Source organism: Hylaeus volcanicus, chromosome 1, assembly GCF_026283585.1.
Source record: "Hylaeus volcanicus isolate JK05 chromosome 1, UHH_iyHylVolc1.0_haploid, whole genome shotgun sequence".
Taxonomy (NCBI): Eukaryota; Metazoa; Arthropoda; class Insecta; order Hymenoptera; family Colletidae; genus Hylaeus; species Hylaeus volcanicus.
Genome location: NC_071976.1, coordinates 7,500,083 through 7,522,967, shown reverse-complemented (window position 1 = coordinate 7,522,967; position 22,885 = coordinate 7,500,083). Strand labels below are relative to the sequence as shown.

Below are 22,885 nucleotides of genomic sequence, written 5' to 3'. Positions count from 1 at the left end.
TGTAGGTATTATAAATTATGACAAGAATTTGTAATAACTGATAATAAGTTTTATTTATAAAGGTGCGAAATCATATAACCTGTCTCTAACATCTAATATGCCAGTCTTACACTTGTTCATTCTTTACATTCATTTAACACGTCGACTGCCAGATTAATATGTGAAAATACCAACGAGACTAAAATTTTGTAACCCAACATTTGTGGTAGTACTTATTTGTGCACCTTCTTTAAAATTTACCAATCCTATCCAGATTTATTTTCTATAACACATTACCTTCAGAATTAATTTACATTACTCTATAAGAATAAAATGAATGTAAAGAACGAACAAATGTAGGAGTGGAATATTAATTGTTAGTCAAGCCAGATGGCTTCGAACCCTTATAAATAAAACTCAGTCACTCGCTCTTGCGTTACTTTGCATTTGCACTTGATTAGATACCACTTTTCATAATTCTTCCATTAGCCAGTATTCTGTTGGGGTCCACTGGCTTCCTTATAGCTCGGGTACCTCGGGTTCGCTATACCCGTACTGTAGCTACAATTAAACCTAGCTACAGCCCCTGAGGGTTTGGTTATTCGTATGTCCATGAATTATTTAATACACAAGCTAAAAACTAAGTAACCGAAGCTCTAGAGTAACTATTAGGTTGTCCCAAAAGTTTCTTTCGTGAGTTGCATTCAATTATTTTCTGTGCCAGTGTTTATATAAATAGACAATCTAATTTCTTAGACATTGATGCTGTAACAGTAATGAAGCGAAATGAATCGTACACAATTCAGTAATGTAAAATATAACAAAAAATATTGTGTATATATTAATTATTAATAAAACGAAAGAAACTTTCGGGACAACCTAATAAATGTCCCTATAAGAAAGCATCCAATTTACTGAAATGTTCTCGTGTCGGCGAACATCGAAGGGATTCCTTGTTAACTCGCTCCATATTTATTTCAACTATGTTATTCTGCTCTCAACCATCGCTATTCGCCCACAATATGATCGCACGTACATGTACGCTCTGGTGATAATGGTCTGGAAAAATGCGCGTATATACACGCTAATGATGCAATTGTTTGAAAAATATACTCCATTGTAACGTTCGCATAACATTGTACTCTTTTACGCAATGTGTTATGTGTACTATGCAGAGATGGAAAATTGGCTAGCGGCTCTGATTGACGACAAAATGATCTACTTGACTATGATATATATACTACAGATTACATTATATCTCCGCGGCATAATCTATACTATAATCTGGGTCTAGGAGATTTCACTGTTACCAATCAGACACATTCACATTTTTGCATTGCGCGTTATGTAATACGTGAGTGTTGTACGTATGTTTTATAATTAAATTATCTACCGTTTTGGTTGGTAGACAGTTTGAGGTAGAAGATTTAAGGATCAATTGCGCAGCGAATTTTTCTGACTGATTTTTATAAAAATCGATACCTGGAGATCCAATATTCACTGATCTGAAGTCAGATTTAGCAAAAAAATTCGATATATTCTAAATTTATGAAAAAGGAAATGAAATTAAATAAATGAAATGAAATGAAATGAAAGGCCTGCAGAAATACTAATTCTTTTTAACGCTGCACTAATCTGCCACAGAATAAAGAGTAAGGATGTCGCTTGAACTGGCGGCGTTCCACCTACAACGTAATAGCGTTGTCGCAACGAATGTTGTGAAACTCGGAGCGATAAGGAATGCTGCGGTTTTGGAATCACCGGTGATAATCACAGCGACTCCACTGTCGCCGCTGCGAGCAACGTGTACGAATACGTCAGCGTACTTTGCGTTTGAAGATACACGCGGCGCCATGCATGAGGTGTATAAGAGTAGATTAGCAAAAACACGGGACTAATATGAACAGCCTGAGCAGTCTGAGCTTCATCAATATTTATAGTTGCGTTAAAATCAACTAGTCCCTCAAAGCAAACGAGGTGTTGACCCAGCCCCACCGTTTGGCCACTCAATCGCTCCATTTATTGAGCTTTCTTCTATTTACACTGGCGGTCATATACTTACGTACACTTTATATTTTTACTTTAAAACCTGAGTTATTTCTACAGAGCTCAGATAGTCGTATCAACAATTTATAATTATTTATATTTATTTCCAAGAGTATTGAACCTTGATGTACATATCTGCAGTAGAACTTTTACTTATTTCAAGAAAATATGTACTTTGTAAATGTTTTGTTCTGGTCTGTCGGTTTTGTATCGGACAACTACGTACGTACGCTTTTGTTTCGCACAGCTAAGCCAAATTTAAACAATATTTACCAGTATCTACTCAGCAGTGTCTACAGTTAGACGTATTACAATAGTGCTGTGATGAGTAAAGGAAGAAATATCACGTCAGAACAACGGTGACTAGTACAACAGCTTCGGAAGGATGGAATGTCCTACCGAAAGATTTCCGCTAAATTAGAAATATCCGTTATGGCTTGCCATCAAGCTATACAACATACTAAGCATCATGGAACATCAGACAATGTTCCTCGTAAAGCAAGACCTCGAAAAACTGATCAAAGAACTGATCGCAAGATTCACCGATTATCTGAAGCGGACAGATTCAAAACTGCAGTTGCTATCCACGATGAAATATCAACAGATCTTCATGAAAAAATAAGTATTAAAACTGTCCAGCGAAGACTTAATGAGTTTCAATTATACGGACGCGTTGCCAGAAAGAAACCGTTCATTTCAGAAAAAAATCGTCGGGCTAGGATTGCTTTCGCGAAAGGACATTTAAACTGGACGTCCCAGCAATGGTCCAGAGTAATCTTTACAGATGAATCAAAATTTAATCGATTTGGATCTGATGGCAAAGTATACGTGAGACATCGCAAAGGAGAAGAATTTAATAACAATTGCATTAAACCGACTGTAAAAGGTGGTGGTGGGTCGGTACTCGTTTGGGGGACTATGACAGTAAAAGGTACAGGTTCTATTCATCGGATAACTGGAATCATGGACCGATACGTGTACTTGGATATTGTAAGAAATGTATTGCTTCCATTCGCCGAAGAATGCATGCCAAAGGAATGGATCTATCAAGCGGATAATGATCCGAAACACTCAGCAAAAGTCGTCAAGACATTTTTGAGTGACAATAATATTCGCGTAATGAAGCGGCCAGCACAATCTCCGGATCTGAATCCAATAGAAATGCTGTGGATTGAAGGTGCCGCGAAGGTGTGTTGCAGTTATCAAAAATAAGGGTTTACATACGAAATATTAACAATATTATAATTATGAGTTAAAAAAACATGTGAAAATATAGGCGTTTCGATATGTACTTAAGTATGTGTCCGCAGAAAACTTGGCACTTCGTTATAAAAATATAAAAAACTTTTTAATTATAGTAAATTAAGGAAAACTATTTTGTCATCTTATTACGTATATTGTAAACTTATAAAAATGTAACTGATTTTCATATACTTGTTTAATGTATAAGTGTACAGAAAATAATATTTAATTTTATTAACTGTACGTAAGTATATGGCCGCCACTGTATGTTCTCCATCCCTCGAATAGAAAGGGAATCTGGCATGGCGTGAGGTATGTGTTCATCTTAGTTCTTTACATGGATTTTATTTTGTTAAAGAAATTACCCTTTTCGGGAGAGCCAGTTTCGAGGCAATTTTTATAATTTTTTTCTAGTAAATGTTCTATTTTTTTTTTACAGAGAAAAAAGAGCGTTCCCTTAAAACTTTGCGTTCCAGATTTTCTGATTTTAGCACAATGTTGTATTGGATATATTTAAAAAAAAAAAAAGTGTTATTTTACTTAAAAAAGAGGTATTCTCTTAACCTATTGAAAAACGAATTGTTGCGTTCCAAAAAAATATAAACATAGTAGGCGTCGGTGGATTGCGGAAGTTAAAAGCTCGAGATAACCAAGGCAATTCTGAAAGCAGGACAATCGATACGGCAGTGGAACGACTGCCGTCTACAGAGATTATGCTAAGAGTTAGCTGAAGTTGTTGTCTTCCGAGTTGAACACTACTGAGTTTATCGAGAACCGTATTTCTTAAAAATTTCATTCGAGTTTCTTCAACGAAATTATGTCGAGAATTCTTTAAAGATAAATCATTGTTCAATTGGAATACAAAATAAATTTTATCGAATAAGTAAACTTATAATCCGAGAAGAAAATAGAAATAGTAAAAGGTTAAATAAAATGTAAGAATATTTAAGAAATTTAAGAAACAACTTTCCTGAGAAGGACTAACAAAAATAATGCTTGCATATTACAAATATATTGGATTATTATCACATGTGAAATAAAAACTACATAAAAATACATGCGTACATTCTAAACCTATTAGCCCTAAATATTAACTTTGTTATTCTTTTTTATTCTGTTTATATTGTACGTTTACGTGCCTTACAAAATTTATTTTACGTTTATTATATTACAGAGTTTTGAAATTTGAATCGAGAACGTTATACGAAACATATAAAATACTTTGGAAAAGTAATAGGTATATTTTTTTCCTCTCCGGAATTATAAAGAATTTTGGTGTAGGTGAGAATGTTGGTTTTTGGAACGCTTTCCAGAAAGAGTTTATTTACTCAATTTCTCAACGTCTCGGCCACATGCTGACCCTCTTCAGGATGTGAAACTAAAATAACATACACGCTGAAAAACAATATACGTACTCAAATAATCACATCCTTATCTTGAAATTAACCACTTAATGAAATTGCAAAGTACGAAATAAAAGTGACGAGATTTTGTTCCTTTTAGATATTAGAAAATTAAAGAAAAATTATGTTAAATATAAAGTAACCAAAAAAATGAAGATTACGATCAAATTTTTATAGCGGAGTAATGTAATTGACTGACTGGTATTTAACTCAATTACACTTGTAACTTACAATTAGTATTTTTGATTTTTACAATTAAATACATTGTAATTAAAATACAATATCGTATTTTAATTATGTGTAATTTAAATACACTTTTCCTGTAACAAATCATCCAAAGTAATCCCACCTATACCAGAATTCTTAACAAACTACTTTCGATAATCTCTCAAAGACTAAATAATGATTCATCCTCGAAGAAACTAGTTTTGTTTACTCCATCATTATTATTCCCGACCATATCGACTGGCGATCATTAAAACGTGACGAAACAGAAAGAGGTCAACACATGGCGCTGTCCGATATCAGTACATATTTCTTCGGCAGAAAATTAATGATAACACGTCATACCTCTGACTTCGGGATAAAAAGTCAATGCCGACGCGAACTAGCGTATTAAATTTCTTTACAACTAATTAAAGTTTGAAGAAGAACAACGAAACTCACCCCTCTAGCGTCCCTGAAGAGAATGGCGGCGTGCACAGGATCTAAACAGGCATCAGAGGCTCGATGAGGTATGGCAGGTGTGCCCAAAGAGAATCTCCTTGTGCCAGGATCCAGGGAGCTTCTTCTGATGGCTCCTGCAAGTCGATTATTATGTTAGTTATGCAAAACTTTTGGGAACACCGAGGTTCACCTTGAATCGAGTGTCTGAATATAAATTATTGGTGGCAGATATGGGTGAAGTTTGTGTTTACTTAAAAAGTTCGAGTAATGCATGAAGGATTATTGTTATCAATAGAAGCAAATACTTTAATATATAATATATATTGCAAAGGTACGAAATAAAAATAGTTACTAAAAAAATATATGATATAAAACATACAGAAAAATAAGTAGAAATAAATACTAAGAAGAATACAAAGTGATACTCATGTAAGAATAAAAAATAAAAATAAATACTCAAGAAAAATACGAACTTAAGGGTGCGCGGGAGCCAGAGCCAAACTTCAAGTTGACTTCGGCGACAGTTGCGGAAAAAGTAGGAAACTCCGGGACAAGGACAGAGAGGACGATACAACAATTGCAGGAGAGACGAGGACGGCGATTAGGCTAGCATGATTTTTTTCCAGGATATGGAAGCAAAGAAGCAATATTTTCTAATAATTCTGGTTTTAATATATTCGTTACACTTTGAGGGATGCGACTCCAAGGCCTGGTGTTGCAATTTCGGCCTTAATACTTTATAAGCAATAAAAGTATGTTTGCTATCTTCATTCTATTTTTTTATAAAGTTTTAAGGCCGAAATTGCAACATCAGGCCTTGGAGTCGCATCCCCCAAAGTGTAACGAATACATTAAAACCAGAATTATTAGAAAATATTGCTTCTTTGCTTCCATATCCTGGAAAAAAATCATGCTAGCCTAATCGCCCTGTCCTCGTCTCTCCTGCAATTGTTGTATCGTCCTCTCTGTCCTTGTCCCGGAGTTTCCTACTTTTTCCGCAACTGTCGCCGAAGTCAACTTGAAGTTTGGCTCTGGCTCCTGCGCACCCTTAAAGGAAATACTGTTATTTCTCCTTGAAGGATTATTCTTTGATTTGGTCGATCTTTCCCATCGCTGGTCCTTTTGTCGAGGAAAACAATCGATCAAACCTGGAGGCAAAAGCATCCCGGGAACCTCGAACGTCATTGGCCCCCGTTTATCGCGATGAAAGCGCAAACGAGGAAGAGCCAAGTACAACGCATAAGAAACGCCGAGATAAATCGTCCGTGGTTCGCTTCGAATCACAAAAGATAGCGCAGATCAATTACAATTTGTTCTTTTTTTTCTCGTTGGCTGCATATACGCGCCGGCCGGCTCTTACAATCGTTGGGATTAAGCCAAACGGAGTTACACCACTGGCCTTAACTCGTTACAATTTAACGCAATTTATAGCCAGACGTGCACAATCTTCCACGAGGTTACGTAAAACGTGACTCGTTATTTACATTACAATTGCGCTCACGTTACAACGTGTATGAGTTCACGTCTGACTCATCGAACGCTTTTATAGCCATCTCGTTGGCGAGGATCGATAACACTGGTCGCCTGTGAAAATCGATTATACTCTGCTTTCGTGGAAACGAAGCAAATTTAGATCTATCTTGAGAGATATTGCAATAATAAACTTTTCAAACAGTGTTTCACAAACATTAACCCTTTTGATCGACACACCAGTTTTTATTTGTTTATCGTATCACCCTGCCAATTTACAATTTGTTTTGAAAATGAACATTTGCTAAATTTCTCGCAGAGTATATTTTTAACTGATACTTCTATCTAGAGTATGATTAAATTATTACTTTTTAAATTTAGAATGGTTTCCCGAAGGAGCTGCAGAATCGTGTTTTTTAATCGAACACAAATGGAATATATCTGGTTTTATATATTTTGAATAAGAATACGCATATGATTCAATCTGAAAATTGAATGTTTATCGTTTTATGAAAAAGTAGACACGAAATATGTAGTTTCAGTAATATTTTGTGGCAGGATCGTTTTTTAAAAAACTAGGAAACCGTGTATTTGCCGAACGAGTGGACACATGCAAACAACCTGAGAATGTTGATACTGCCGATCCCCAGCACGAAACGTGTTCAGCTCGATACTCACGTGTTTTGCCAAATAAACTTTTTCGCGCACCCACGGTGTCGAGTACACCCACATGAAACCGGATTTCGCATCTGGTTATAAAAAAGACAGCTTTATTTCATTTTTAACTCAATTTTCACTAGTGTACGAAAATGCAATACGGAAGAATTACAAATTAGTCGAATTATTCTCACACTGTTACGACTTTATTTATAATTTAAAGTTCGTAACCTTGCGACCTTTTCCTTTTTTGAGCAAAACGAATTTTATATTTAAAACTGAATTAGTAAATTGCTATCTTCGAAATGCAAGACAAAATTTTCCTGTAAATAGAAACAAATAATGTGTTATTCAATGGTTGATTCGCAGGTAACGATAACACATTTAACATTCAATTCACTCGGCTGATGTTCAATAATAAAATAATAACGGTAAATATTATAGTGTTTTCTCATCACATTTAATATTCAACTCGGTCAACTGATATTCCAGCCCACGACCACCTAATTGACAATCTAAATCAATTTTACCTTGAATAAATTTAACTCCGTCAATGGTGTTTTTTCCTCTCTTTAAGGATTTTATTGGTACTGGGGATAGGAAATAAATCCTGAGTAAAAGGTTACTCTGAATGCTAGCCATTTCTGTTGCTCGTACCATTTAATGAAAATTGAAATAAAATTTCATACCAATTAAGAAAGGTCAGGAACAAACAGTTACTTCATCTAATCTATTAATATTGGCAAAATTATTGTCATCTCTGAAAGAATGCTAAATTGTTTAACCACATATTCACTCCAAGCATTACTTTAAATATTTCTATATATAAAATATTATTACATGTAATATTATATAAAAAGAAGAATTATTTATTCCAGACTGTTCCTAATAATGTTTACAAATTCACGACATTTCGCACAAAACAATAATAATGATCTATTTTCCCAGGTAAAAATTGTGTCTTGGGTCCGATGCAGCGGCAATTTGTTTTTTCCATGGAGAAGGCCAGCAGGGCACGTTTCAACGATAGAATGCGCTTCCTCAGCTGGAAACATTATCCTGATATCCCGGCGTATCAGCGGCATTTATTTCTTTCGTGCATTCCCGTTTGTGATACCTTCTGCACGACAGCCGAGACAAATAATGCTCGTCGTCGATGATTGGGCGAGAGTATTGATATATCGCAGGATAAATAATACATTGCAAGATTTCCCTCGAAATCTACAGTTTCGGTACGCTATCGGCACAAGTATGAGCTTTACTGTTTCGCAGTTTTAGATAACAGCGTTTTATCGAAGCAGCCTGTTCTAGTACTCGAATATACCATTAATTTATCGAGTAGTGTGATTGGATGCTTTAACGACACTATAGTCATTTTGTTTTCGTTTTTTCTTTCTTGCGTTTGTTTATCTTAATTTTTATAGATCAATGTTACTTTTGAACGTTTGACCGTTCGAGTGCCACGGGCCTTTCTTATTTCCTGATCGAAAATTGCCAAGCGGCGCGATAGGGCTTGTCATATTCCGTGTCGAAAAACGCCGAGCGGCGCGATTCGCTGCTGCGATTATGGGCTTCGCAGCCCAGAGCGCTGGCGCGGGACTCAAACGGTTAATATACCGAATTAAACAAATGCGTTCGTCAGATTTAATTCTGGTTTTCAATTGAATATGGATTTATTCTATACACCGGTTCCTTTAATGTCTTGAAAAAGAAAAGACAAAACAGACGTTGTGGATGGTAAATATTGAGTAGCATATTAATCGAAGGAAAGAGTAAAAGATATATGTATATTAAATTAGTATCTTATGTAGGATAAAAATTGCATAAATTGTTAATTTATATACATGATCCTAGAGGAAACAAAAAGGGAGAAAATAAGAATATTAAGGGATAAAAGCTTTATGATTTGAAGAGAAGATTAGGAATGCAGTCGGCAGGGAGCTGTTAAAGGAATGCCCGAAGGAAATGGAGACAGCGGCGGAGGAGACAAGAAATATCAAAGAAAGGATGAATTACCTGAGAAGAAACGGATACAGTCAAGCGGGAGTCGAGGAGTTAAGAGAAGGACAGAGGGATGTAGTGAAAGAGGTAAGGGAGAGAGATACCCAAGTGCAAAAACAAGTGCAATACAATAAGATAAGAGAGGCAATATATAACAGCAGATATAAATACATTGTAACAGCACTACGGCCAGAGTATTTAAATAAAACAGGAAAGACAGATAATCAAAAACTCATAGCTAGGATAAGGTGTGGAAATTTAGAAGAGGGAAACAGATATTGGGTGAAAGAGGAGGACAGGAAGTGCGGTTTGTGCAAATTGGAAAAAGAGACGCTGAAACACCTCATAGAGGACTGGCAAGAGTTAGAAAGAGGAGAATTAAAAGAGGAAACGTTGGTAGAGGGGAGGGCGGATGAGAGGGTATATAGCAGAGTGGGTGAGGAAGATTGAGAAGAAGAGGAAGGAGAGGAGCGGGCAGTAAAAAATGTAAAATAGGAAGAGACCAAAGATAATGTTAAGGATAGTTTAAGGACTCGATGTATGTAGATTAAGGGTTATTAATTTTAAGATTAGTTTGTAAGATATTGAGTATGGTGATATGAGCGAGGGTGTATATGGTTTAGTGGATTGTAATCCAAGTCCATTTCGTGGCTTAAAAGCTGGAATAAAAACTTTATCTATCTATCTATCTATCTATCTGTTGATTTATATACATTCCTATTATAAAAAGTTATCCGATGAGGGCTCAGAATATTGTTTTTTAATAACAAAGTATACTTGTCAGTACAGTTTTGGTAATTGTAATTGTAATCATTTGTGTACATGTACATTACGAGTAATTATGAAGTATATTTCATTAAAAATAAAAGAATTCTGATATATATTCCACAACATTTGTGTTCGATTAAAAAAACAAAACCCTAAAGTCCCCTTGATGGTTAATAAACACGTTGTACAGGTGCATATCATTTGTCGTGGCGTGATATTTCAACGTAATGTACCCATTTATTACTTCCTGATGAATTATTTACATTGTTGCATGTACGAAGACTATCCCAAAAGTGGTTTATGATTCTAATTAATCTCTTAACCTCTTATACTCCTCTGACGCACCCTACATACATAACAAGTTTTATTCAGGATAATGCAGACTTCATTTGCGAAATGAACGTGTAAGAATAAAATTATGAGCACTTGTACATTTTTATGGGAAGAAGAGCACTTTTACTTTTCAGAAATGGAACAACAAAGTGGGCTTTAAGGAAATTCTTCAAGTGCAAAGGATTAAAGTTTAGAAACATGGTTAATTTGAACAAACAGATAAGACTTTTGATAAATTGTAAGCTCCGGGGTACTTAATAAATTCTTAATTCGTTCGGTTGAACAATACTTATACATTCTTTTATAGAAATAAACACTACACACATATTCGTAATTTGTAATCGTAATCGGTCGTAATCGTAACCGTAACCGTAACTGTAATAGCTACTGTTCTTTTTGGCCAGAGGGCGATACTAAATGCGCGCGCTGATTACGCTCGCAGCGCGAAAGTTTGAGTAATTGTCTTACAAAATCTAGTTACATTATGTACAAAATAAATGTTAGCCTCCATGAATACATACTAATGTAAAAAGTTCTCTTCTAAGTAAGTTGTAACGTTAATTGAGTATTAAAGCCCTGTGCTTTAATAACAGCTTGGCATCTAAACGAAATTAAATCGACAAAGTTCGTGCAGGTCATTGTCCCTTGGGACCACTACCTCGTGATTTGTTGGAGTAATTTATTTTTATTACCAAATAACCGTGGGCTGTCGTTTTATCCAATCTCTTACATGTTCTATACCATGGGATTGACATCGAGCAATTTCTTCCGAACATTGATTTCCTCGTTGCATAAAATTTCCCAGACCAACTGGTTTCTATGCTTCTAGACATTATCATGATGGATTCGCTTCAAAGGATCGAGTAGCACCGTCTGAATTTTCAAAATGTCTTTATACGTATGCCGATCCATTATTCAATTCAGATAAGAGATGGTAACAAAACTGAAAGATTGAACAGAGGAATATACTCTCGTGCATTCACTATGTACATTGAATAAAACGATGTAATCAATTTCTTGACAGTGCTCATACTCTACTTGAATTAATTTGTCCCCTTGCAAACTATTTTCACGATTCTAACTCAATCGCGATAAAAATGTATAATTCTAGGTCACCTGAAATTGTATAGTACCCGCAGACCCGCATATCACGTTTCATGTGAACGAATAAACATTAGTTAAAAGCGTACTCGTCAAGAAAAAAGAAATTACAATTAAAATTGAACAAAAATTTGTTTAAAAATTAGCTCATCCCGTAAAGGCTCGCATTATGGATTAAAATAAACAGTAAGAGTTGCAATCGTGATATTATGTAGCGTGCTTGATTCGAATTTGTTTCTACAATATTTATACATATCAAATTATCCATTATTTCCTAAATGATGCAAATTGTATTTTAAACTAGAATTATAATTTGAAGTTACTGCGAGTTAACGCTGTAAACTGTAATAAATAAATATATAATAAGTATAATTCTTCGCGTTGATTATCAATTTATTTATTATTGTCGCATCCTAGTTCAATTTGTATTTTGAAAAACAAAGTATCCGAATGGGATGCTCGTCGAGGTCGAAAACGTTTATGTTAATAAATGCTGTAAGCCTATAGGCAAGATGAGTCACTTCTTTTTTATGTAAACAAGGTCATGTTATCGTAGGTCGTTAAACTTGCCGCGGTGCCGTCTATAACAGCTCGCGATTAAAAATATTCAGTACGATATTTAACAAAACACCGATGATCTTGAATGAACCTTGGCGAACGTTTTTCGCTGTTATCGCATTTGACGTCTAAAACAGTGTAGCTTCACGCTAATCGTATTTTCATATCGACAATAACAGAGGAGATATCTGAAACAGCTGTGCTCGAGTTAATTTGGGCATTATTTACTGTATTCGAAAAATAATCAAATGGAGCCATATTTGGTGGTTGAAAGGATAACAAATAAAATGAAAGGAGAAATAGGAGAAATTTTACAGCAAAGGATTTTGTAGCATGCAGGGTGAGCTAAATTAGTGTGACAAATCATGGCTCAAAATGCAAAAGAAAAACGTACTTCCATTTATAAAGAGAGAAAAAAGAAAGATGAAACTATCGAATGCACCCTGTATAACAATTGTAATATATATGTATACAGCTGCAATAATTTAATATATATTTCATAGCTGTTTCTAAGTATTAAAAACATAACTTTTTAAGGAAACGATATATGATAAATTATGATGAATGTGACACCACTGTATAATGAAAATAGATCTGTTCTTATCTGAATTGACACAATTCATTCGTCTATAAAAGTATGTAGCGTTTATTAGATACACTTTGCTCTTCGCGATATCCCGTTCCAATGATCCCAAGCAAACACTCATTGAATGGTAAACTAACGGTTTATTTATACGCTATGTTTTGAACCAGCCTCCCGCAAGAGTTTCATTGATAACACATAGAAACAATAACATGGTCTCAAGATTGTGCCAATCAAAAAAATTATCATATTCATTAGTCTTTGTAAGCAAACAATTAATTTTTTATTGTTAAATTGTTAGGGTTCCTTTCATATTTCTCTGGCAACATTGATCGGTGCCTCAATATAAATTTTAGTAGCCACACAATTTTGTTTATTTTCATCCTTCTACTATTCCTATAATGATCAAATATCTGATACTTTGCACGAGGTTGGAATCTCGGTGGAGTAAAGTTGATACAATTTTATTCCCAACGGAGAATAAAAATTTCCGATTTATTCATAAGTGTAAAAATAGATTCGATGAATCCTTCTTCAGCCAACGTCCTTCACCCACGGAGAAGATCAATGTTGTTTGTTTCAGGGTGAACGACTGGAGGATTCATTTGTGTTTATCCTTACAAATAAATCAGAAATTTTTCTTCACCGCCAGGATAAAGCTTGGCCAACTCGTTGCGCAGAGATCCGTGGAGCACACGTTGGGAAACGCTATGCTATAGAATTCCAATAACACCCAGCAACATATATTACCCGCTGATATGTACTTCGATATCGAGTTTCGACGTCCTCAAGAAAATAGCACGTGCACGAGACAAAGTGTCGTAACGAGACGACGCAATTATCTCCATCAACTCAGTAAGCAGAGAAAGACTGTTAACGAGGAACTGGAGTTGTAACTACTGATTACGAGTTCCAAGAGGAAATGCTAGGGAACGTTTACTTCAGATCCATTTAACAGTGTTAACTATTAGAGAAATACAATTTTTGTGAAAACATTTGTATAAATTTCCTTTTTGAAGAATTAAATCGTTGCTTTTATTTGATATCTTTTTATCCTCTCCTGTAAATGAACCATTACTAAAGGGTTTTTCTGAAAAAAAAAAAAAAAAGAAATGTAACTTTTCTATACGTGCTATCGAATAAAAATCATAATTAATGGCTTGATAAGAATGCTACAGAACAGGACCAAACAATTATAGATTTGTTGTATTGACTTTAAAAAAGAAAATATCCTCTAAGTATGCTCAATTTATATCCTCAGCTAAAATATCTTTAACTGTTGAGTTCAGACTGTTGATATCCATTTAAGATAAATGTCATAAGAACTGTCGATAAAAGTTATGTATTGTCTTGTTAAAATGTCTCTTGTTGTTATGTTAAAATAAGAATTTAAATAAGGTACGGATAAACTATTACCACAAAATATTTTCATTCATGCAGTGGATTCTAAACATAATCGACAGTTTAATAAACAATATTTTAACGTGCCACGTTTCAAACATGAACCATTGTTAGAAATTCTCTTACGAGAAAATTTCAGCAATTTGGCAATAATTTCAATTCGAAAGTGATGTAACAAACAAAAGTGATTATAAATACATCCATCCTAAACGTATGCAGAATATATGCAAAATGAAATACTCGTACTATTACCTTTACACTGATTTATGAAATATATTCAGCACACGTTTTGCATATATTTTCCTTAATTAGCACATGTCATAAAGAAGTATGATTCACGATATAATTATAATGAACTTGATGCGCAACTCTGAATTTAAAAAAAAAAAACATGCTGAGGCTAAATAAAGCGATACATTATTATACACTAAATTAATGAAATGCATCGAATATAATACCGACCATAAAGCACCCAATATTGCAGCAATATTGCAACACCACTACCAATGTTACAGAAATATAAATTATTCATCAATCTTTTCTCCTTCTAGAAAAAGAGCTCCCTAAATTACATTTCGTCGTGATTCTTATGGAGGTACATACAATAAGACAACAGTTTCGCAATGTTGCCAATGTTACAGAAATACAGGGTGTCCCAAAACTCGGGGAGGAGCCGGAAATGGGGGGTAGCTGAGACGATTCTGAACAACAATTTCCTTTGCAAAAATGTCGGATGAGGCTTCGTTAAGGAGATATTAAGCGAAAACCCCGACCAATCAGAGCGCGAGGATGCCGTTGGAGCGGCCGCGGTAGCGAAGGCTACGCGCTAGGTCGATGCTTCGATGCACGTCGAGTCACTTGTTCGCGTGTAAGCGCGGCCACCAGCGCGTAGCCTACGCTACCGCGGCCGCTCGAACACGGTCTACGCGCGCTCTGATTGGTCGGGGTTTTCGCTTAATATCTCCTTAACGAAGCCCCATCCGACATTTTCGCTAAGGAAAAAGTTGTTTCAAATCACCTCCCGAACCACCCCTTTCAAGGTGTTACAACGTTTTTGGGACACCCTGTATATATAGAGTGGAGGTGATTTGAAACAACTTTTTCCTTAGCGAAAATGTTGTTCGAGGCTTCGTTGAGGAGATATTAACGGAAAACACTGACCAATCAGAGCGCGAGTATGCTGGCGGAGCGCCCGCGGTAGCGTATCAGCGCGGCCGCTTACCGCGTAGCCTACGCTACCGCGGCCGCTCCAACGGTCTACGCGCGCTCTGATTGGTCGGGGTTTTCGCTTAATATCTCCTTAACGAAGCCCCATCCGACATTTTTGCAAAGGAAATTGTTGTTCAGAATCGTCTCAGCTACCCCCCATTTCCGGCTCCTCCCCGAGTTTTGGGACACCCTGTATACCCCGTTCTTCACTCTTTCTTTTTTCTTCTATAAATAGACCCTTCCGTTTCACCTTGATCTTCATACAGTTACGTACAATACCTCCAACTGTATGCAATTTAATAATCCAGTTACTAACGCTACGCTAAACGGTGACTAACGTTTGTAATATCCTTCTTCCTGCCTCATCCCTGAAACTATGCATTGCCGTTCAAACGTCATCCTCTCAGAAATAATCGAAACGAAATTCACGCAACGATACGTAACGCAATTCTCAATTTTTTTGGAAAGCTATTAATCGATTCCTGGCTTCGCGTCGACTAACGGGGTCGTCGACGACGATATCCTTAGTATGTAAATATTAATTGCTGCCGTTTGAAAAAACCGAGTTATTTTAGGCGGCCTGTTCAACGCCGACCTTGAATCAGTAAGCCCAATGGATACAAAGAAACTGCGTCAATGGACGACGCTCGCTGCAGCTGCACATGCATATGTAGGCGCGCGAGGAAGCCCGCCGAATGAACGTTTATTAATTTTGCGAAGCACCTTCGCGAATGTTCGGAACTTGATGTACTCGTACGTGAAGATTGATGGACACGCGCGTCGTTACGTAAGATCAATTGTTTTCCAAATGGGAAATTGGCGTAATAACCCTTTCACTGATCGAAAATTTAGATCAGGAGGAACAGTTTAAGTCAAATAAAGCCGTGATCGATTGAACGAAATTCTTACTATCAATAAACCATTGATTGAAGGCAAATTCGAATTAATTAGTTCTCTGATGGTCTCGCTGACCATTTTGATTATTTCTTCTTGATGAAGTTGTGAACAATTTTTATATGAATTATATATGTATAATAAAGTAAACTGTATAATATTATATAACGAACAGTTATTTGTATTTGATGAGGAATATGTTAACCCAGTTTAATATTATAAAATAGTAATAGATACAATAAAATAAACAGTAAAGATATTTTTCATTGACTTTGGAGCAATCCAGAAATAAATCTTCAGAAGACGAAAATTTTAATTAATTATTAATACAATTGTATTAACGTTTCTGTTAAATAGGATTTGTTCGCTAATCATTTGTATAATTTTAGTTCTTTTGACAGATCTGTCACCTGAAGAGAATCACCATTGCTTTGTTAAAACATTGAGGAACAAAAATATATTTCGGGATTGCTCCAAAAATCAATCAAAGTGACGTCTACTTTATCTTTCTAAGCTCTAAGTTAAAAAGAGAACATTTTTAAAATAGAATGAAATATGAAAGCAGTAATAGTTATATACATCAACTGGATGAACATAACCTACTTTTGAAAAATATCTTGTTAATATTAATGTAATTTAATGTTTTTTGTGCGTATAAGAAAACGTCATGAATAGATTCAGTCCTTAAAATTTGTATAAATTACTATGAATGTTTCTATTAAAAAAGAACCAAGCATTCCTTACAATTATTGTTAAAAATTCTTATATTTGGTAGAATGTAACAAAGTAATTATTCTATTACAAGACGAAGCATGACTACGCACGATACAAACAATTCTTTGATGAATTAATATTGGAATCGATTCAAACATAATTCCAGTACCTTGATTATTCTGTTTGTCTGCCTATAACGTCATCAAATGTGAACAAATACAAATGATGCGCACAACACAAAGTCATTAGACGATTATTCATATCTTTAATTCGTAAGTCTACAATGTTGACATAGTTGCAAGTACACTGCGATGGCGTTAATGTCTCAAGAACGTATGTCAATAATTAATATACGACTTTATACTGGCCGCGTTGTTGCAAATAATTTTGCTCGCGTTCTTAATAAAAGTTCAAAGAAAGATTGAGAAAACTTGGCCAACCTTATATTGAAACGAATGGTAGGCAGTTTAAGTAACTTTACAAAAGCTGACGTTGGGAGGTGATACTTCCTAACAAGGAAAATCATTCTTATCTGAGAAACCATTACTTCTCGAACACACGTTTAAACATTCTTTCGTTTCTTTTTATGGATCCTATTAAGGAAATCAGCTTGAGAATTATAAGAAGGAGAGAAAACTTGGTTAAAGTTGCATTGAAACGAAAGGTCGGGAGTTTAACCGTCTTTAACGAAGTTAACGTAGCGAGATAATGCTTTCTTATAAGGAAATTATTATCTGAAAAACTATCATCTTTCGAATATAAGTTTAAGATTTTTTGCACTGTTTCTTTTTCTAAGGACCTAATTAAGGAACATCCGTTTGCGAATGATAGAAATGAAGAAACTTGTTCTCGAAACAAGGGTTTTTTTTGGAAACAAGGGTCTATAGAATATATCCGAGAAAGCTATGAAGAAGTAAAATTCTGAAGTACCTTTTAAAACATCTTTGTTTTTCCTAATAAAAAGCAAGTCTTTTAACAATTTTATCCTTACTCGAGAAAATTTTCAAACGCATATCTGTTTGTTTTTTTTTTCCCCTTTCTATGGCCCTTAACAAGACCATAAATTTATGAATTATAAATCCTGAAATGCTTCGCGGAGCGTTTTGAATCATTCAAGGTCGCTGAATACGCTAATGAGCGATGAAACCAAACGGGTAGGCGTGTGCTTCTAATGATTTCACGCGATGTATAAAAGTTGTAAACGTTTCAAAATTTGTAAAGTTCAAAGGGTTAAAATCGACCAGGCCTAGTAAAGAGGATGGAAATATTCACTGGCCACGAATATACAAAATGATGAAGCAATAGACCACGAAAGATAGTGCATTAATTCTTGGCAAAGATGATAGGACGTATAACGAAGCTTGGACCTAAAATTCTTAACAACTGAATAATAATGTGCTGGGTTCAAAATGAAGAGGCTGAGCTTGCAGCACAAGTGATATACGTGTAAAGTCATTCACTGGCGCTAAAAATAGAATCGCTCCATATACAGTAAAAGCCGAACCTACTGCAAAAGGGGTAATTGTTAAAACGATCAAAAAGTCACGAAATCAATTTTGTACAATTTGGAATTTCAGATTGAGACTTCGTTATTTATTAAATTTCAGGCTTAAAGTACGATAATGTAAAATTAAAAAAGAATAAACTTGAATTTCGATAAATTCATTTTTCATGTCAATGTTATTTACATTACGAATTAGAAAGTGTAATATATTGAACAATAACTTTTCCTTGATCCTTTTATATAGAATACTCAGAAAATATGGAAATATTCCAATAACGTTTGTTGGAGCTAACAATACTGTTTGTTATTTTATACTGAATGCGATACGCAAATGTTTAGATAATATTAGAAACTACTGGTTGCCAGTGCCATAGTTATAGAACGCATCATAACTTAAGAGATCTTTGTTTCTACAAACAAACAAAATTTTACTTCCTGTTTAACTATACAGAGAATTATCATAAATCTTGAAGAAGGAGACACAGTAAATTAGCACTTGATAGATGAACTTGAACTCTGAAAACGTGCTTCGAAGTATTCGTTTGTACTGTGCTTGTACGGTTCACAGAAGAAGCCAATTTTCGAGATTATACCGGTTACCTAATTCCCAACATTACGTATTCGACAGTGACTTCCTAAACACGCTCGGGGGTATCTGAATCGCGTTTACCGCAAACAAACTTATTCGATTTGGCGCGTCAAAACATTGAGAGAATAGGTGTTTTCGAGCGTCACAAAAACAAGTTGCGTAAGAGTACTGAAGTCGATGGATTAACATACGAAATCTGCCAACTAGCACCAAACGTGGCGTGATAAACATTTCAAAATGTACACCGTGGTAATTTCGTTAATTAAACAACAGATACGTCTTCGAAAATGCAAATATCCAAGAAAAGTAAAATGTTCAACGATTATTGTCTCGTGGTTACACGTTTGCTTTGTGTAATAATGATCGTGTAGTATTGTACTTTAACACTAGGTTTAACGATAACGGTGCATACCAATTTTTTAAAATTTGCTATACGTCACCAAAAGGTACATGCACCCATACAAAATAAAAAAGTAATTATTATCACATGTATTATGTATATTTCTGTATGTTTCTCATATAACCCGTAATCTACTAATTATTATCAAATCGTGTTTAATAAATTAATCTGTTTCAGGTAAGTAATAACTAGCTTGGTACTTTCCCGTTAGATTAATATTTCTTCAACTAAAATTAATTAGGAAGCTTGGACAAAAATTAATTTGAATATATGTTTGCCTTTTTATGCGGATAAAAGGTATCATGAGTGGTTGGGAAAAAATGTAAATTTTCCTTGTGTCATTCGAAATGGGTCAAAATAATCATTGTAATGTAATAATATTGTTATTTCATTTTGCACAAGTGCCATATCTTCTGGTTATATTTACCATGTGTTTATTAAGTTAGTTTATATCATAAATGCACGAAACCCGCAGTCGAGCGATGAGAATAATTTCTGAAGAAATTTTAATTACGTATAATTAAAAATGATCCACATAAAGTCATGTTCGGAAAAATTTAGAAACCGTTACCAATCCATCGATAATGTTTCCACGAAAATGTAATGCCAAGGCACTCGTTACCTACTTCACTTTTTTATGAATAAATTAGTCAGTCATCTAATGCATACTAACTTCTATTTTCCATTTAAACGTCCATTACATTCATTGTTTACTCACATGCGGCGTACAGTGATAAATCGTCAGGTACGAATGGCGCTCCAAGTTGACAGTCAACATGTTAAAAATATAAAATGAGTAATCGCCACGGGCGTAACGCGATGCCTATATTGACAAGTCTTGTTTTCACTTTCTCGTGACAATTTTTTAACTAGCGTGCACGGTACATTTTATTTGATCGAAAACTAGACAGAAATTGTTTAAAAGGCTTCCTGGTCTACCCGGTACAGTAATGCCACGGATATTGATAGCAGTTGCTCGGATTCGCGATCACAAGTCAGCCCCACCATTGTTTATGTTTCTTTGACTCGAAGGACCATCTAGACAACTTTATTCTATCGTATCCCCTTCGTTATCCTTTTCAAGCGACTCAAATGACCCTAACCGGTTCCAAGTGAGAATTCTCTACCCGTGCTTCGCGTATTGATAACCGACAATCCCGATTTTTGAATATTTAAAGAGACATGATTGTACTTTCGAAGATATAAAACTAAAACTTTCAAGGACAGTTTCATCCATTGAACTTGAGTTATTACCACTAGAAAGAATACATGTCCCCTTTTTTGGCTACTCTCCGAATATGAAAATTTTCATGAAAATTGGAGAGGATCGCTTCGTGAATGTTCCATGTTAGCTTGTATCATTCACGACTTCAGTTGGATTTTGCGTCAAAGTAGAATTTATTTTTACTGGTGGAGTTTTTCATTTGAAGCGAGAAACTACGGCAATAGAGCCTGATTCAAAAAGCGGTCATCGGGTTCAAACATTTTCGTTCTAATTAGAAATGCCATTTCAAGGGATCTAACATGAAATTGTGTATCATGGGCCAAATTTCTGATCACATAACTGATAAAATAGAATATATTTAATATATAAATAAAACATTATCCTAATAAAACTTTAAGATATCGTTTTCTAATAAAATCCAATTGGCAATATTACATTTGACAAAACTCTAGAAATCTATAATTCAGTTTCCTTCCACATTTACTAAGAAGACTTGAATTTCAAAATCCTCGTTCATAAATCCTTCAACGCGTCCGTACAGAATCAAATAGTCATCCCCTAAAGCAACCTTCCTCGCAAAACATAAAACATCTCCTCCTTCAAGTATCAGAGCTCGACGATCCCAAACAATGACAGATCATTTAGAACAGTGCTTCATAAAAAGTGGGCGCCACCGCCCTCTAGTGGGTGCTGTAGCGATTTGGGGGGGGGGGGGGGGGGTGAGGGGCAATGTGGATTGTAACTCAAAAGTTCTTAATTGCATTTCCTTTGTCATATTTAGTGTAACGTGGGTTCAGTGCGGTCACCAATTTATTAACAAAAAAAAAGAAAAGAAAATAGAAACCAATTGGAAATAGTCAATCGCGGTGATTTAAGATTACTGGCTGACGAAAACAGAGCCGAGGATTACTAAATTGTTAGGAGCACACTAGGTTCATCCTTCTCATTAAGACGATTTCGAATGTTTTTAACTTCTTTTTGCATTACATTCTATTCCGAGTTCGATAAATAGTTTCATAATTTCAAAGATCAATGTTTCTAATTTACACCTTCCTCTACTATATTTTACGAAAACGGTAGAAACATTAATACATATGCATTTCGTATTGATTGCTATTAAAATTTAAAAAAATTTAATTTCCAAGGGGGGGGGGGCACTAAGTAGTATTTTTTCTGGAAAGGGGGCGGTAGGACAAAAAAGTTTGGGAACCTCTGATTTAGAACATGATCGTTTCGGTTTTACCTTGCCTGAGTATGCTTTCGTAGATTTTGTAGGTAGTCTCGCAATCGGCTTCCCTCAAAGTCGGATGCCGTGCACCGCCATCGAGGCTCTGGCTCCTGTTCCTGAAATCCTCCTCCTTCTTCCTGGGAACGGTGTCCTGGGACTCGCTCTGCCTTCTAATATGCCCCAGGCGTCTACCAAAATGACGTATCATCTCCTGAATACTGTTGTGATGGTGGTGGTGATGCTTCTCGTGATCACCGGTGGGACTGGGCGACGTGGGCGACGCTCTGCCGCTGTGCGACTGGTGTATCTGTTGTAGATGATGCAGGGGATAGTAGTGGTGATGGCTCTGATGGTGATGACTGTTCCCGTGAATCGTGTGGTAGACGGAGTGATTGTGCACGGCATGGTGAAGGGACGAGCTGTGATTCGACGAGTTCGAGCTGTGAGAGGACCCGTACGACGTCGATGAACCGTAAGAGTAGGTGGAGCTGACCGAACCGCGCGATACGCGTTTCTGTATGTGCTTCTGGTTCAACAGATCGTGGAGGAACTTTGTGTCGTGGTGTCTGGTGTCCGACACTGACGAGCTCTTCGAATCCGGATGGTGGTGGGCTGTCCTCGTGTCACCGTTATGGGATCCATGGTGGGACAACAGGTGAGTTATCCCGTGCATCTCGACCAAACCACCCGATTTCTGTGTTTTGTTGGCTGTCTTATCCTGAGACTTGCAGTAGAGATTCCAGATCCTTGCAGTCTTTTTCTCTGGTGGGGCACTGGGAGTTTAGACAGTTAAGACGTTTGCAAGAGAGATTCCAGATCTGTCTTTTGCTTTGACGGGGCCCTTCGTTAGGATACTGGAATTTTAGACAGTAAGACTTTTCCAGTAGAGATTCCAGATCTGTATTTTGCGTTGT

At 35.8% G+C, this 22,885-nt stretch overlaps 1 protein-coding gene across 1 annotated transcript in view; it reads right to left on the bottom strand.

The window, feature by feature from the left end:
* Positions 1-22,885, bottom strand: part of LOC128874567 (dentin sialophosphoprotein) — a 193,013-nt gene that overhangs the window by 58,742 nt on the left and 111,386 nt on the right. The window contains exon 8 of the mRNA XM_054119408.1: positions 5,337-5,470. Coding sequence (XP_053975383.1) covers positions 5,337-5,470 — 134 coding nt within the window. The remainder of the gene's footprint in view (positions 1-5,336; positions 5,471-22,885) is intronic.